Source organism: Macrotis lagotis, chromosome X (genome assembly GCF_037893015.1).
Source record: "Macrotis lagotis isolate mMagLag1 chromosome X, bilby.v1.9.chrom.fasta, whole genome shotgun sequence".
NCBI classification, from domain to species: Eukaryota; Metazoa; Chordata; class Mammalia; order Peramelemorphia; family Peramelidae; genus Macrotis; species Macrotis lagotis.
In genome coordinates this window covers 264,663,578-264,680,616 of record NC_133666.1, presented here as the reverse complement: position 1 = coordinate 264,680,616, position 17,039 = coordinate 264,663,578, and the positions used below count along the sequence as shown (strand labels likewise).

Below are 17,039 nucleotides of genomic sequence, written 5' to 3'. Positions count from 1 at the left end.
TAGAACAAAATGGTTGCTGCACATTTGCAAGAATGAGTTAAATTCAAGGAGTGAGAAAAAATTAGTAATAATAATTACAACATATGTCATTTTATGTTTTGCAAAGCATTTTACATATCTTATTTGTACTTACAACAATTTTACAGAGTAGGTGTTATTTTTGTTCCCATTTGAGAAATGAGAAAAGTAAGTCAAAGAGAAGTTAAGTGACTGGCTTCTACAGCTAGTGAGGCAGGAATTTATCTCAGGTCCTCTTAATTTAAGTCTAGCATTCTATAACCTATGAGCATAATCAATATCACTGAGGAAATGGTCTGGCATTAATCCATTTATTATGACTATTAACCATTGTGTCATTTGTTAACCAATTCCAAATCCATTTAGCTGTACTAGTCTTTTTACCATCCTGATTTCATTCTAACCTTTCTGCTTCCACTTTTATGTCTACAAATCCACCCTATATGAAATTAGTTCATCCTTATATCTCCACCTCTTGGAACTTCTTTCCTTCCTTCAAGGCCAGTACTGTGCTGGAGCTAGTTCTATTTAGTTAGAAGGCACCAATTGTTAAATTTTCAGGGTTAGTATTTGCACCTTGGAAATCACTCTACTCTCCAGGAACTTGGGTCTTTCTTTTTTTTATTGTCTAGACTTAAGAAAATGATGAAGAAAATGCTGATGATGTAGTTTAAACACCTACATTTTTTTTTCAGAGCCAGTTGCAAAACATTTATCAACCCCATCTCTGCTCCATTAAACTTCCCCCAATTCTCCCAATTAGGAATGCCTTTCCTTTTTTCAATCTTTTATATCATTCTATTTGAACTTCTTCTTTGCACCTATCATATTATAATATACTTTTGAGTCAATTCCCTGATGTCAGGAACTAGAACTTATTTACTCTTTGCATTTCTAGAACTTAACTAAATGTTTGTTGATTCTACTCTCCTTTTTTCATTCCAAATCACTCTCACTTCTTCTGTCTAGCCTTTATCTCCTACATCTCTTCTACCATTTCTTACTTAGTTCCTCCTTTAATATTAATGCATGAAAATTAATTGAGGCATCTGCAACTCTCAGGCATTTTCCCTAGATATAAGGAATGGGGATCCCTCAACTGTTTTTTACAGATATTTGATATGGAATTATTAATCAAAACAATTATGATTCTTTAATTTATCTTTACAGTGAACTGACACTCCTTCCCCTCTCAGGGTAGCTACTGTATATATGAATTGATTAGAGGAAGAGGAGGCATAGATACATAATCATTAATGCTTTCTCTGTCTACTTTTCTTCTCAAACAGTAAGAGCAATGTGAAACTCACAGGACATCTACATATGAGAAGACTGATTGGTTTACCCAAACAACTGCATGTACACTTTTCCCAAAAGTTTCCTTGAGTCAGTTGATTTCTCCATTAAGGAATCAGACATCCAAGGTCTCCAGGCAGTCACAATTTAGAGGGTGCTGACTGATCTTTGGGAGAAAGAACCAATGGGATGGATATTTGTTCTTCATTAGCAAGTATAATTAATTCAAATAGAAAAATACCTTGGTACTACAAAAGTTTGAAGGAGAATGCAATGACTTTCCATGACAAGGACATTTATGAGTATATCTTGATTAAAAAGCTTATGGCACCATCCATGTTTTTTTTTTTCAAAAAACATTTTAGATGTATTGAAAGATCTATCTTCTTAACAGATATTGCTCTTATCTACTTTGATGTATCTGGTGTGAACTTCCTCTAACATAAGGAAATCATGCAAAGTGTGAAGAAACACCCTGAAAGCAGATTTTGATCAAGAATATATCCACATCATCAAGTTAAAAACGAGGAAGGAGTGAAACAAAGGCACAGAACTCTCAGCCTGAGAGAAGGGTGAAAGGCAGACTGTGATCCATCAGCCTAAAAGGTAAGGTCTTATCCTGGGGAAATAAAAAAGGAAACTTGATTTATAAATAACCAGTGTTCTAATTTTACAAATGAAAACTGGGTTTTTGTTGTTGTTTTATTTTGGAGCAGAGGAGAGGGGTGATACTTGGCCCAGAACAACACCTATAGCAAAAACAATTAGAAAAATGCCATTTTTCTTTGCATGGGGATGAAGAGGGAATATTATTTTAATTGATTTTTGCAAGACTGAGTAAATTCTTAAATTGGGAATAACACTGGCAAATAATTTTGTGATCAGCAATTATCTAATCCACATAATATCCCTGAACATTTTATTCATTTTCATTTTTCAGATAGGAAACAGTGAAAGGTTAAACCATTTACTAAGCATTGACTGCTATATATAATAGAAAGGGTGCTCTGCCCTTCTGCTAAAGCTCTATGAGCCCCAAATTTGAAATTTTTTTCTCTAAAATGAGAAATATCTATATTTCTATAGATCAGGGAGTGAATGAGAAGGTAGAGGGGAATAATATATTACCTTCTTAGGGTTAATTTTCGGCTTCAAAAGTAACAATATAGAAATGACACTAAAAAGAATATATTAAGTGCTTACTATATGCCAAACAACTTTGCAAACCTTTAAGCCTGAAATATCAGCTATTTTCATTATTTTTTTTTTAAGTGATGATCTTAAATGAACCAAAGTCTTGTATGCTCACAGGGCAGAATTATCAGGGCTCTCCCATGCATCAAAATTCTTAACAGAGGAGTTGATTCAGTTGAAGTAGTTATTTCTCTATTTTTAACATAAAAATAATTAAATTAATTATATTAGTTAAATTAAAATAATTAAAAATAAAAAATACCTTTCTATTATGCTCATTATAATATCTCTCAAAAATAGGGCACTGATAACTGATTTTTTAAATATACTAGTTTTTAAAGTAATGTAAGACCATTTTTTTCTTTGAGGAAAGTTTGAAGTGTGATTAATAAGTAGCTATGGAAAGTATGAGAATACAATTATTTTCCTACTTAAACTTCCTCTTTGCTAGCACATAGCCTGGATTAAACAAGAAGTGTAGAATATTTCATAGCCATTCAGAAAGACTTAAAAGACAAGATAAATAAATAAAACTATATTATAATTAATATCATTACAATCGAATAAAGAGTTACAGCAAGACTATTTTGTTGATAAATCACAATGGAAGATTAAGACTTTTCCGGTAATATAATTATCCTGTGATATAGTCACAGCCCTCTTTGAAAAAGAACTTACTACTTTCCTTTTGCAGGGAATTCTTAGATGAAGAAAGGTGAAAAGGGAGAACTTTCATGTTTCTTTTGGCTAAGGGTGGTATGATCATAGATTGAGAGACAGAAAATAATTTAGAGTTCAGCTAGTACAACTTCCTCATTTTTCAACATGAAGAAACTGAAGAGAAGGAAGGCTAATTGAGTTGTCCAAAGTCATTCAAGTTATACACAATACTGGCCATAATTTGAACTTAAGTCCTGTGTTTTTCAAATTCAGCTATCTTCCTATTATTCAACATTACCATTATATCCCAATAACCCCTTTAATATATTCCACACATCCCTTCCAGAAAATTCTCCAAAGTTCCAAAACATTTACTCAACAGCAATGAATCCTAGAGCTTAGTCAAAAGTAACTAAAGTGAGGATCTCAATTAGAAAACATTTAAAAACTAATGCTAAAAAAAAAACTAATGCTACATGAAGAATACTATGCTAGATTCTTGAAAAGACACAGCTTAGATGATAGCCACTAGTTTTCAGGGAATAAAATATCAGTATAGATAGCAAGGGACAGCTAGGTGTTGGACCTGGAGTCAGGAAGATTCTTCTTCCTGAATTCAAATTCAACCTCAGATACTAGCTATGTGACACTGGAGGAAATCATTTAACCCTGTTTTCCTCAGTTTCCTCATCTATAAAATGAACTGGAGAATGAAAAGGCAAATCACTCTAGATTTTTCATCAAGAAAACCCCAAAATGAGTCATGAAGAGTCAGACATGATGGAAATGACTGAACAACAACAACATGGACAGCTAGGCTATACAGCATTTAATAGTAAGAATATTAGGGATAGGGTGCGGACTGGGAGAGACAGATGGTAGTGTAGTGAATACAGCACTTGCTCTTAGAGTCAAGAGGACCCCAGCTCAAATCTAGATATTTATCTGGGAGACCCTGGACAGGTCACATAAGCTTTGCTTCAGTTTTCCCAATTTAAGATGATGATAGTAATAGCACTTATCTAGCAGGATTGGTGTAAGGATCATATGAGATAATATTTGCAAAGTGCCTATTATACTTCCTGGTGATAGTAGATACTATGTAAATGCTTATTCCCTTTCCCCATTTCTCTGTGCTTTCTTTGGTATTAAAAACTCCTAGATAAAGAGTTGACTAAGAGATTAAGAGGTTAAGTAATCTGCCCAGGATCACAAAGTCAGGATTTGTCAGGGACTGTATGAGATAGATCTTTCTGAGGCAAACTTTCTAGGGTCATGGGTTCAGGATAAGTCTTTGTGTCATCATTTTTGCCCTGTTGGATCCATATCACTTTTTTTTCCCTCCATTTGTTATTTAATAGAATGGAGACAACTGGTGATTCAATGGATAGAGAGCACTGAGTCTGAAGTCAGAAAGATTTGCATTCAGATTCAAGCTTAGACACTTCTTACTTGTATTAACCTGGGCAAGTTACTTAACCTCTGTTGCCTTAATCCACTGGAGAAGGAAATGGCAAATCAGTCCAATGTTCTTGCCAAGAAACCCCATGGACAGCATATTCTATGGGGTCATGAGGAGTCTGACTCTACTGAACAATAGAACAACATTAATAATTAACAATATATACATTAACATAAGCCATACCTAAAATATAAAATGAAATGATTTTTTTCATTAGGTCTTTACATAGAACAAGGCACTCACTTGGTTCATCAGTTTCTTTTAGATCTATGGAAAAGTCAAAGAAAAGAAATTATTGAGATTTAAAATGTTCCTTCATGAACTTTGTAATAGTAATTAATTAATGTATCTATAATTTGTTGTAGGTTTCCAAATGACAGATCATTCAGCTTTTTTCTTTGTGCATTTTCTTTTATGCCATCTTCACCCATCCTTTTCAACTTCTGAGTGTAATAAGTTCGTGAAGAATAAGATATTGCAGTGGGTTAGCATCGATCAAAGAACAGAATTTCTATACCTGAATAACTGTGGAGTAGAGTACATAGAGTATGACAAAACCTACCATCTGCCGAATCTGAAATTACTCGATCTGTCTTCTAATCATATAGAGGCTTTACCTAAAAATTTCCTCTCTAATATCTCCAATGACGTAAAACTCTACTTGAAATTCAATAAACTATGTACCATTCCAACTTCAGTTCTGAACAACAGAAATCTGCAAATATGTAGCATGGATTGCAAGGTGGTTGATAACAATGATGAATGGTCTACTCTTAAAACCTGCGGAATAAACTTTCAAAAACTATGTGGAAGTAAGTCAAGCCCTGTACTTCTCATTGTTCTTCTTCTTCTAGCAATTCTATTCCTCTGTGTCCTGGGCTTAGCCTGGTATTGGAAATGCTACCGCTGCCCAAGTAATTTTTCCCTACCAAGATTTTTGCACAAGAAAAAGTATCAGAATGATTCTGATCTATCTCATACACCATGTACCCCCACAGAATACACTGGTCCAAAGCGCTTTTCACAGTTATCACAAATAAAAGATGATCCATCTCCTCTCTCCAGAGATGATCCAGACAAGAGCTATGAAAATGTGGAAACTGGACCTAAGAGCTGTGCAAGGGACTGTTTAACAGATCTTTATGAAAATACAGGCCAACTTACTTCTGAGAAGCATTTAAATGAAACTAAAACTTCATCAGAATATTATGATTTCCAGAAACCTAATTTTCTCAATAATCCTCCAGATGAAGATATATATATCTTTCCAGATGAATAATAATGGTTTATGTCATTGAATATCTTTGAAAAATTAAGTAAAATTCTATTATGATTCTGTCATTCAACGAAAACTAATATATAAGATTGTCTGGTTATTTTCTATTGGTCAAATGTAATTGTCTTCTATTTTCACCTCCCTGGGGCTTATTTACCTTTATCACTATTATTAACTATTCAATATCCTTTTCTTTTGCCTTCCTTCCATAATCAGGTCTCATGATTCTGTATAATATCTGTCATAAACTCTTTCTTTTCTTTAACACTATCATTGGCTTGGACTTTTCCCTGATTACTACAAGTCAATAAATATTTATCAACCACTTTTAAAAATAAATGTTTAAAATGTGTCAGATATTTTTGATAAGTTCTGGGGATAACCAAGAAAAATTTTTAAAAAATGGACCCTTTCTTTATGGAGCCTTCATTACAACGGGGCTAAACAACATATTAAATAACTTTATTCAAGATACATACATTATGAATGTAGGCTATTCTAAGCTCAGGATCAGACTTTTCACATAGCCTCCAGATTGACCTGCATGTTTCTAGATTGCAGCCTTTATAATTCATCTTTCAAACAATTTCCAAAATAATTTACTTAAAATAATTTTTTGATCATGTCACTCAATGAGAGAAAGTAAAGAAGAACCTGTTTCTAGTGGTTTATTCTTCATTGTTGAGATTTTAGTATAATGTCTTGTGATGTAAGAATAGAACTGGCACTGGATGCAACTTCCCCCTCTTAATTTTACAGATGAGGTCACAAAAATCCATATATATAATCTAAAACGTAACTCTGTAAAAATAGACTCAAACCAATGAGTTACCCTGATGAACAAAAGTTTTCTCATTTATAATAAAAATTAGGTATGGCAGTGGGAAAAGGAATCTTTAACCCTACTTTGGACTAAACAAATCTATTAAACTATCCAAGGAACCCTGAAAATCAATCTAGAGGAAAGATTTACTGAACTACACAATTTATCTTTTATTATCTGGTAAAATTCATCTATCTAGGATTATCAAGAAGTGAGCTGTTGCATATAAGTGAATTCTCCCCTTCTTGCCATCAAAACTTTTAGTCCAACAATTTTAACAGAAATATTTCTAAAATGTACAAAAGACTTCTCTGACATTTGAAATTTATTTAACTGAACATCAAACTTTTCTTGATTCTTCAAAGGCATGATTATAAATATTTATAAATGTAATTAAGTTGTAATTCAGCCATGCAATAGAAGGTTATGTGTCACTTTACTCAAATATACTAGTACCATAGTTGCCTTGTAAATTATTGTGTTTTTTTATTCATTTTCATTTTATGGTTGTCAATTTTTTCTTTTTTCTTTTTCATAATTAACTGCTGTCACCATTGCTTCTCACATTGTTCTTTATATTATTATTGTCTGGCTGGGAAATTGAATAGTCAACTCTGTTAGAATTAGATTTAAAATAAGGGTGAATAAACTCTGGGTGAAAAATCCATTGGAACTTTCCTATGAGTAAAGTACATGAATTTAAGTTCAAGGATTTTGTGATATCGATTTAACTTCTCAAATATCTGTGTTGCCTTTTCCTCCTTCTTAGTTTTGGTCTGGAGAAATGACTATACTCTAAGAGTAATGAGGTATAATTTCATTTCAGGGTTACAGAATCAGAGTATCATAGATTTAGACCGAACATCAGAGGTCATATACTCTACCCCCTCATTTTACAGATGAGAGAATTGACATCCAGAGAAGTTAAATGACTTATGTAATCCAAGGTCACAAGAGTAGTTAGTAGTAAATTTGAATGCTCTGGTCAACATTATGCAGTACAAGATTTAAAAAAAGATATAGATATTAGCTAATGATTTAATTATTTAAAAACTAGATAAAAAATGATGGAAAGACTTGGGTCCTTATAATGAGTCTACATAAAGTTTGAATTTAATCAGAAAAGGTCAAAATCTGTATCTCATCATGGTGTGGAGGTGACTGCAGATTCTTGAAGATCTTGCCTCTGTGTAAAAAAGTTAGTAGTCCTAGTCAGTGAGTAAAGCTCTGGAAATGAACTTAATGATCAACTGTATGCCTATTGTCCAAGGACCAGGCTAAATTCTAAGAGACTTTGATTTCTCTAAGTTTAATGATTTAGTTTTTTGACTTTATAATCTCTCAAAAACTGTCTTATAAGATATGTGAGGATTTGCTATCTGCCTCTGTAGAGTGAGTTCCCCCACTTTGAGCTTTGAAGTACAGATTCAAGTCTGTGTATAAAAATGTACTTTTAATCCACTGAGTAGTCTATATCATTTAAAGGGACTGCATAGGCCTCATTGAGGTTTATATAAATCACAGAAAAAAAACTTGGAAATAGTTCTAACCTCTGTAGTTAAAAGTATGAGTATTACAAAAACTTCTTAATGATCAAGAAATTTGTCTAATGGGAAAGGAGGATGAGGTAGTGTTCTGAATTTCAAACCTTACTTACTAAGAGAATAGTACTCCAACCACTTGGGACTCTCTCCTGTGCAAACTACCACTCTTCCAGATATCTAATACTTGTAATTCTAGGACCAAGATATTTCCTTACACTAAATCCTTCAGGGTATATGCTAGGCATAGAGATTTTTTGGTTGACATAAGAATTGTTGCTCCGCCTGCATGTCTATCATATGACTGGACTTTGAAGGAGAGTCAGACTGATGACTACACAGCTCTGCCTTACTTAAATCCAATTCAATTGCAAGTCAAGGTATTATCCTCCTGGTGTCATTGGTCTTCTTCAGGCTTGATGGATAAACAACAATCTGGGAATAGTAGTAGTTACAAGATAACTATCAGAATCACTAACCATGGCCCCAGATGCAGTGGATGACCTTGGCCTTTCTAAATTAAAGTCTTTCCCAGTTCTCAGTTTATCTGAAAGCCTTCCCATTCAACGATTAAGCACTAGGTAAGAACTATGACAAAAGATGATTCAGTTTACCTTTTCAAAGGATATAAATCTAAAAACTATTTTTAAAATAGTTTTTAAAAAAATGACAGGTTAAGCCAACATTAAAAGGACTCCTATTTCAATGTCACATCCTACTGGTTATAAATCAGATTTTTTAGAGGACAGAAAAAGTAGTGATGATTTTAAGGGTAAAACATTCAGGAATAATGTTTAAAGCAGCTTTACAGTTCAGACAAGTGAGGACTAAAATAATTTCATTATTATCTAGGGACTTAGGGAGAGTGTCTTGTGAGTTACCAAAAATTTCACTGCAAGATTCTGAGTTCTCTCCATTTTAGACCCTAGTACTTTCCCTTTGGCATCACTTAGATAATGGAAATTATTTTTCACCTTGTGGAATTAGAAAAGGCTTTGCAAAATCATTTCCCCCCTAGCTGAATACATTAAAAATTGTAATTGGTTCACTTTTAAAATGTATCTCCTCTGGGGTATGGTACAATATTTATTACCCACCAGCACCACATAGCCATTGAGATTTCAAGGCAAATGGGGTAGAATAAATGACTTATGCATGGCACTGTGGCTTTTCTCATTGTCCAGTATTGTATAGATAGTTCCTAAGCTTGTTTTGTCTTAAATAAATGTGGCTTATTCTTGCTAACTTGAAGACTCATAAAAAGAAAAATACAGCCCAGTGTTCATGTCTGTACAAAATAAATTTTCTTTTTTCATTTCAAAATCTAATTTAGGAGAATAGGTAAAATGGGATTATAGTGCAAAGGGCAGATAAATGGAACTGATAACATGAAGTTAAGATATGGAAAGGCATGAAAAGACTTACACCAAAGAGACAAAGACTTGAGAGTAGAGGACAATAAACAGTTGAACTGATTAATAGAAGAATCAAGATTGTAAAGTGAGAAACTGAGAACAGGGCAGGGGAAATAGCCTGAGAGGGAAGGGAGGGATAAGGTGACTGGAGGACATAGGATAAAAGAGTGAGTGAGGCATAGATATCAGGATTCCATGAACTTGAATTTGGGGGTGGGGAAAAATGACATATTTCTAAATATGGCATTTAGCATTTCCTTCCATTATGAGTTAAGTGCACAAACATTATTCTAGAAGAGGCCCATAGGTTTTCCCACCCTGCCAAAGAAATCTTTGACACACAATGATTAAAAAGTCAGAGCTAATGGAACTATCCCTCTAAAAGCCAGGTTCTAGAGCAAGAATTCTCCTTTACAGCCAGGAGAAAGGCCTTAGCCAATGCAGTAAAACACACTTTCTTCTTTGAATTATCTCTTCTGGGTGTTCGTTTCACCTAATCTCCCCATATGAAAATCTTCTCAAATTCCCTTCTCCAATGAGGTGAATCTAAGAGCTGAGCAGCCCTTTCTTCTTTAACAACAGAGAGGCATGTGTGGTTGACTGAAAAGAAACATCAATGCAAATGGCATCAGGGTTCTGCCACTGTGGTCCTGTTAAAAACCCCAACTCACTTTCTCTCTCTGAACCTTAGTTTTTTCATCTTATAAAGTGAGATGATTGGACAAGAGAGGACCCCTAAGGTTTTCTTCTAACTCTTAATCCATCATCTTTATGTTTATTCTTCATCCAAGGGTTCAGTCCCCAGATTACCAAGGGCTAATAAAGCACCCTAGTTTCTCCCTGATTTAGTCTCCTGAAACACTTTGGTGAAATAACAAGGCATCATGACTGTAAAGGACCTCTTTTAGTTACCTGTTTCAGGTTAGGGCTCTATTTTTAGCAAATGCTAAACTATATCTTTGGGTAACTAGATGGTGCAGAGCTGGACCAGGAGTCAGGAAGACTTCTCTTCCTGAGTTCAAGTTGTGTGGCCCTGGTCAAGTCTCTTAATCCTGTTTGCCTCAATTTTCTCATGGCAAACCACTCCAATATTTTTGCTAAGCAAACCTTTAATAAAGTCACAAAGAATCAGACATGACTAGAAAATGACACACTGCCAGGAAAGCATATCTGTCCTCAAACTACCCTTTCTTCTAAATCACCTTAGGAGGTTTAATCACTAATAGGGAACAAAAAGGGACTGGAAAGATGAAAATTATAGCTTCAAATATTGCATATTTAGCTGTCATGTATTAGCAGAATTATCCAGACTCAAGAATGACTATCTTGTTAAAGGCATTTCCTATTTCAATTTAAGAAATGTGTCCAATTATATAAAACATGGAAAACCTTCATGCCATTTATAAACATTTTCTCATTTTAATAGCTAAGTCAGAGAAGTCACTCTATATATACTATGGACATGAAATTGCTTCTCCATTTTAAAGGACTGGAGAATTCATTTGGTATAAATTTAGAAATACTTTGCGAAAAGTAAAATACAAAATATTTAGGTAGTTAACTCTCCTCCTCCTCCTCTTTTTTAAAAGTTTGCCAAATATATGCCTCCAGAAGTACAGAAGCACTTCTATGAGACAAGAGAGTCTAAGCATTCTGATCTTACAAATGGAGAAGTGAAAGAAAGCCCTGAGGTCAGAAGAGAAATTTGTTTTAGTCTTTAAAAATTAATTACCACATCCTGACCCTCCCTGAAGTAGCCTGATAAGGATTTCCTCATCTAGTTAAGTTAACCAATACAGTGGTATCCAATATGACTCAGTAGAAAGAATATTGGGTTTGGTGTCAGAGAATCATTGATCTAGTATTGGAAAGAACCTTGGGAACAGCTAGATGGTACAGTGTTGGGCATGGGCTCAGGAACACTCATCTTCCTGAGTTTAAATCTGGCCTCAGACACTTGTGACCCTTGGGAAGTCACTTAACCCTATAAGCAAGGAGTGCTGTCTTAAGTCACTCCACAGGGGACCACCTCTTTTGCATACACATTGCAGAATACCTAAAACCAGGTACTAAATCACTCCTCAAACACGACCCTTGTCCCACCCAACACAAATTAATTTAAGTAAAAATCCACTGGGGCAGAGCTCTCTTTTCTCCTGGACTCCCTGTCCTGCTGTTCTTCTTTACTTTCTTTTTTTCCTTTTCAAACACTTTAGCCTTTTTAACCTCAACTTCTACTAATCATCCTATCCTTTAAGAAGCTCACTATTTTGTTGCTTTTGCAAAGAACTTAACCTTTTTTGCTTTTTATGGTCACCTGGGACCTTTATCTAGTAATTTGTAAAGTTTTGAGCAACCTGTGAATCACCCCCAAATGAATCCCCATAGATTGATCTTTAAACCCCTTTTTCCATTTCCTCTGGTTTTCTAGAGGATCTTAATTCAAATGAAACCTGTGATGCTTGCTACTTGTGCAAACTTAAATGCATTATTTAACATGCCTGGGTTTCAGTAAAATGGGGAGAATTGGACCAGATGGTCTCTAACATCTCTGCCATCTTAGTTAATGACATGACAAGCATATGAATTGGAATTGAGTGAGGGAGTGTTGTGCTAAGTCATCAGCCTCACTTGCTCTTCTGAAGCCATCTGGCTTTAGTGGCCAGATATGATTCAGGACGACTGGAGATGACTGTAGATGTGAAGCAATCAGGATTAAGTGATTTGCCCAAGGTTACAGTTAGTGTTTGAATTCAAATTTGAACTTGGGTCCTCCTGACACCAGGGTTGTTGCTCTATCCATTATACCACCTAGATTTGCAACAAACTCTATATTCCAATCCAAGTCTCTAACCACTCTGGGTTCAAACTTATATAGAGGTTTAGAAAAAGAGTTATTTTGATACAAATATAACACTGCCCCTTCACTAGTGGAACAAGACATTGGGGTTCTCTGAACCATGAAATTAAGAGAATGAGGAATGAAGAAATTTCTGAGGATGAGGAAGGAAGAGACACAGACCCAGGAAACAACTGTAATTGTACCACGGCAGTAACAGGGAGGTGAGAGACAATGTTCAGTCTCTACATCAGCTCTATATTACTGGGACTATACTACTCAAACCAGTTTTCAGCTTCTTATAATTTCTATCTACTTTGTTCTATACCAAAGATAAAGGTCTTCCATCTGCCCTAAACCTGAAGTTTTTGTGTGTGTTAGACCATTAGAGTTCCGTCTCTAGCAGAGACTGTCTACTTTTCTCTGTATATTGCCGATTCTTACAACAGCTATGCTTTTCACAAAGCACTTAGTATGTTTTTCAATGATTTATTCATTAGTTATTGTGGTAAGAGGAATATGGATTGCTCTTGTTGTCATTTTTAGTCATGTCTTACTCTTCATGTCCCCATTTGGGGTTTTCTTGGCAAAGATACTGAAATGGTTTGCCATTTTCTTCTTCAGGGAATATGAGTAGGATGTATCAATAGGATTCTAACAGGAATTTAAACAGATTTGCCAAACAGGTCTTAAGAAAGTCCAGAATGGTTCGGCAGCTTCCAGGGGCAAAAATATAGAGAGAAAAGAGAAAGGGACAGAGGATATCATTTTGAGGAATATCCTTATTTAGAATTCAAAGTAAAAAATACTGATGATTGACTCTTTCCCATGGAAATGGTTTCAGAAAATAATACATATATTTCTCAAGTAGGAATAAGGTTTGAATGTGTGTAGGAGTTAGGGCTTAACTAAGGATTTTTAATCCAAGTAATTTCTGAATTCTCTTTGAAATTGGCACCATAGAGGTAGACATTATTCTGCACATAACTTGTGAAAAGTACCTTGGAGGATAAACCTAATTCAGAATGGATGAATTTCTTTAAAATTATTCAAGGCCCATTCTACATAAAAGGAGCACAAAGGAAAAGTAGAATTGAACTTAAAAGTTTGATAAGGGAAATAAAGAGATTCATATTGGAATTGGAGGCTCAAGTTGTAAGTTTATTCACCATAACTATTTCTACACAATACCCAAACAAATGTTTCAATTACTTCATTGGAGTGAAGCAGGGAGCAGGAAATTTGACCAACTTGCTGGAGAGGAAAAAAATGGTCATTTTGCCTTTAGAAAGCATATTAATTTTCTACTTTTTAGGCAATTTCATTGATATTATAGAAATACCAAAAGAGGATTCCTTCTGTTATCAGAAGTATTTTTCTTGGTCCTTTCCTTTAGCCCAATGTGCATGACAAATAGAAGAGTTTTTTTACACAGGTTGTCTTCCTAATATTTATCTAGATAATGTTATCTAAAAAAGAAAATCACCAATGCATAATAACGAAACCCTACCACAATGGATTTATTTCAAATCCTGTTACAGACAATGGACAAATTACTTAATCTCTCTTAATCTCAGTCTTCTTATCAGTAAAATGGGGGAGGGGAGGTCATAATAGTACCTAATTCCCAAGAAGATCAAGTGAAGTTCAACTGAAATAATATGTCTAAATTAGGCATTTTGTAAACTTAAAGAATTACATGACTTTCAGCTATCATCTTCATCATATTTCTGTTTGTGAAACTCTTCAATAAAGGTGGTCTTTTTAAAAGATTAATCCCATGACAGTACACAGAAAGGAATGGAAAGTATAGAGGATGCGGAAGATCATTTAAGATGCTATTACAGTGGGATAAGGCCCTACTCTAGGGTTGTAATAATGAGAATGGCAAAGAAAAAATTGACAGATGTTTGTAGAATATATAGGAGAAGGGTACAACAATTAGTGTCATTGGAAAAAGCAAATTCGATCATAAGTGCTATGATCAGTTTATTCAAGACACTGGTTCTGGAGTCAAGAGACCTGAGTTCAAATCTTCACTTTGATGCTTTACTACCTGTATGATCTCAGGTAGAGCACTCTGAGCCTCAGTCTCAGTTTCCTTATTTATAAAATGAAAGGACTGGACTAAATGACCCCAGAGGTTCCTCCCAGATTTAGCCTTATGTCCTATGAATTGGCTTTTTTGTTTGTTTGTTTTTTGGACTCAGGTATGAGAAAATCCCTGATTCATTCTCATTCTTTTCCACAAGAAGAAACCTGGTAAGCCTGCATAATAATGTCTAGCATTTCCCTAGTGCTTTAAAGCTTGCTCAATATTTTATATCCTATCTTCTCTCATCCTCATTATAGCCCAGTGAGGTACATGGAATTAATATCTCCATTTTATAGATGAGATAACTGGTCAAGTGTTTTGCCCAGCATCACAGAGCTAGTATGTAAACTCAAGCCTTTTTGATTCCAGCCTTCTAACTCTGCCATCTAACTTTCTCATATGCTCAACTAAATATCCATAAAGGAACTGCCTTGGATATGCCAAGTTGAGAAAGATATAGAGCTGACTGCTTAAAGAACCCATAATTATTATGTGAGATTAAGAATTGTGTTATTCAAATTATGAAAGTTGAACTACCTGTTGTGATAATGATTTGAAACTAGTTTTTGATAATATTAATGGCACATGTGGGGAATGTCTAGGTAGAGTTCTTTAAAACCTCATATGCGACCACAGGGAAAAGATTAAGGTTCAGCATAGTGAGCATTTAAAGCAATGATTAAATCTTGTCCTTCTGAACTTTTCAGGCCTTGAGGTTGTCCAGGACCACTCTCAACTTCTCTCAGTTGCTAGGTGTGTCTTTTCTATTTGCAAATGACTGAATTTGTTTGAGTTTCCTGTGAATTGTCCCATAAAAACCAAGACTAAAAATAATTACACAAGTCTTGTACCCATTCACTTACTTTATTTTCCATATTTCAAATGCAAACATCAGGAATTTATAACAGATATTTTTGACATTTTAAAAAAGTGACCAATGTATTATTTTTTTAATGACTATAGCACATATTGGGTTTCTTTGAATGCCCCAAATAGGGAAGGTCAAGGGTTTTTTTCCTACAGATAACATATAACTTGTATCCAATATAATTTCAATTTGTTTTTATTTTGACAGTATCATAAGATTTGTTTCAATATATTAATCATCTCTTGGTGATATCTTTTTTTAATTTCTTAATGTAATATATCATTCATTAGTGAGCATCCTCCATTTGTCACCTAGAAATGTCTCCAAAATTAAAAGGGATCCAAAAAAATGATACACAAAGATGACTCTAGACAAACAGGTTATGTGAATTCTATCTTTAAGCAAGTGGTGGTTGTTTGCCTAAAATTAAGTTATAAAGGTAATCAATCAAAGGTAAGATGAAATACAAAATGAAATGCAATCACCATTGTAGATTATCTCTGAAAATGTTCTTTATTGTCATTCCGGCTCATCTGGCAGAATTAGCCTAGTCCATATAATTTAACTAAATTATTTGATTTTAAATATACCAAAGGAAAAAAAAAATCCTTGCAGTGAGGGTTAGGACAAAGTGGGGAAGAAAGAGGGAGGTATGCTTTTAAGGGAGAAGACTGTAATTTGAAGGGCCATATCATGAAGGAATGTGTATTCTTTGGGTTGCCATATCAGAAACTTGTTTATTTCCAGTCATTTGTGTTCCCTGTTACATAATTAAATAGGGGAAGAATATAAAGTAGTAAGGGCAATAGAAACCCTGTTAAGTAGCCTTAACTCACAGTACCTCTTTTCATATTCTCTCTGTACTGGAAACCAGGACTCTTCTAATCTTACAGTTGGTAATCTGTCTCCATGCATTTGTTCTTCTAATCTGGAATGAACTCACTCCTCACCTTTGCCTCTCAAAACTATTATCGTTTTTAAATGATCAAAAAGGGGGCAACTCTTCAATGAAATTCTCCATTCTCAATTTCCTTGCAAAAAACTTAATAGTGCAATAGGAAAAATAAAGAGTCTTAAGGGTAAGGACTCCAGATGAAATCCCATGTCCAGAAGAAGCCTTTGTTTATTCCTCCTTTTACCTCCTTAAAAGAAAGAAATAGTCTAATGCAAAAGTAGGTTAAAGAGCTAACTGGAGAAAAGTAATTCCTTAAAATTTAGAATTGGAAAAATGGAAGCTAATGGCTTTATGGGAAATCAAGAAAAAATAAAACAAAATGAAAAGAATGAAAAAATAGAAAATATGTGTTATTTCATTGGAAAAACAATAAACCAAGAATATATACATAAGATAATGGGGTTAAGAGTCAACTGCCCAAAGTCACACAGCTAACACTAATCCTAACCATTATCCTAACCCTAACCCTGACACTAAGCCCAAACCTAACCCTAACCCCAACATTAACACTAATGCGAAACCATGACCTTAACCCTAAACCTAACACTAACCCTAACCCTAATTGTAACCCTAACCCAAAGCCTAAGGCTAACCCTA

General features: G+C 34.5%; 1 protein-coding gene across 1 annotated transcript; it reads left to right on the top strand.

The window, feature by feature from the left end:
- The first annotated feature begins 1,820 nt into the window (after positions 1–1,820).
- On the top strand, positions 1,821–10,882 carry GAPT (GRB2 binding adaptor protein, transmembrane). Its single transcript, XM_074201775.1, has 2 exons — positions 1,821–1,920; positions 4,996–10,882. Exon 2 carries the CDS (start codon positions 5,004–5,006, stop codon positions 5,907–5,909), a length of 906 nt encoding a protein of 301 aa, XP_074057876.1. The 5' UTR covers positions 1,821–1,920; positions 4,996–5,003; the 3' UTR covers positions 5,910–10,882.
- Positions 10,883–17,039: the final 6,157 nt, after the last annotated feature.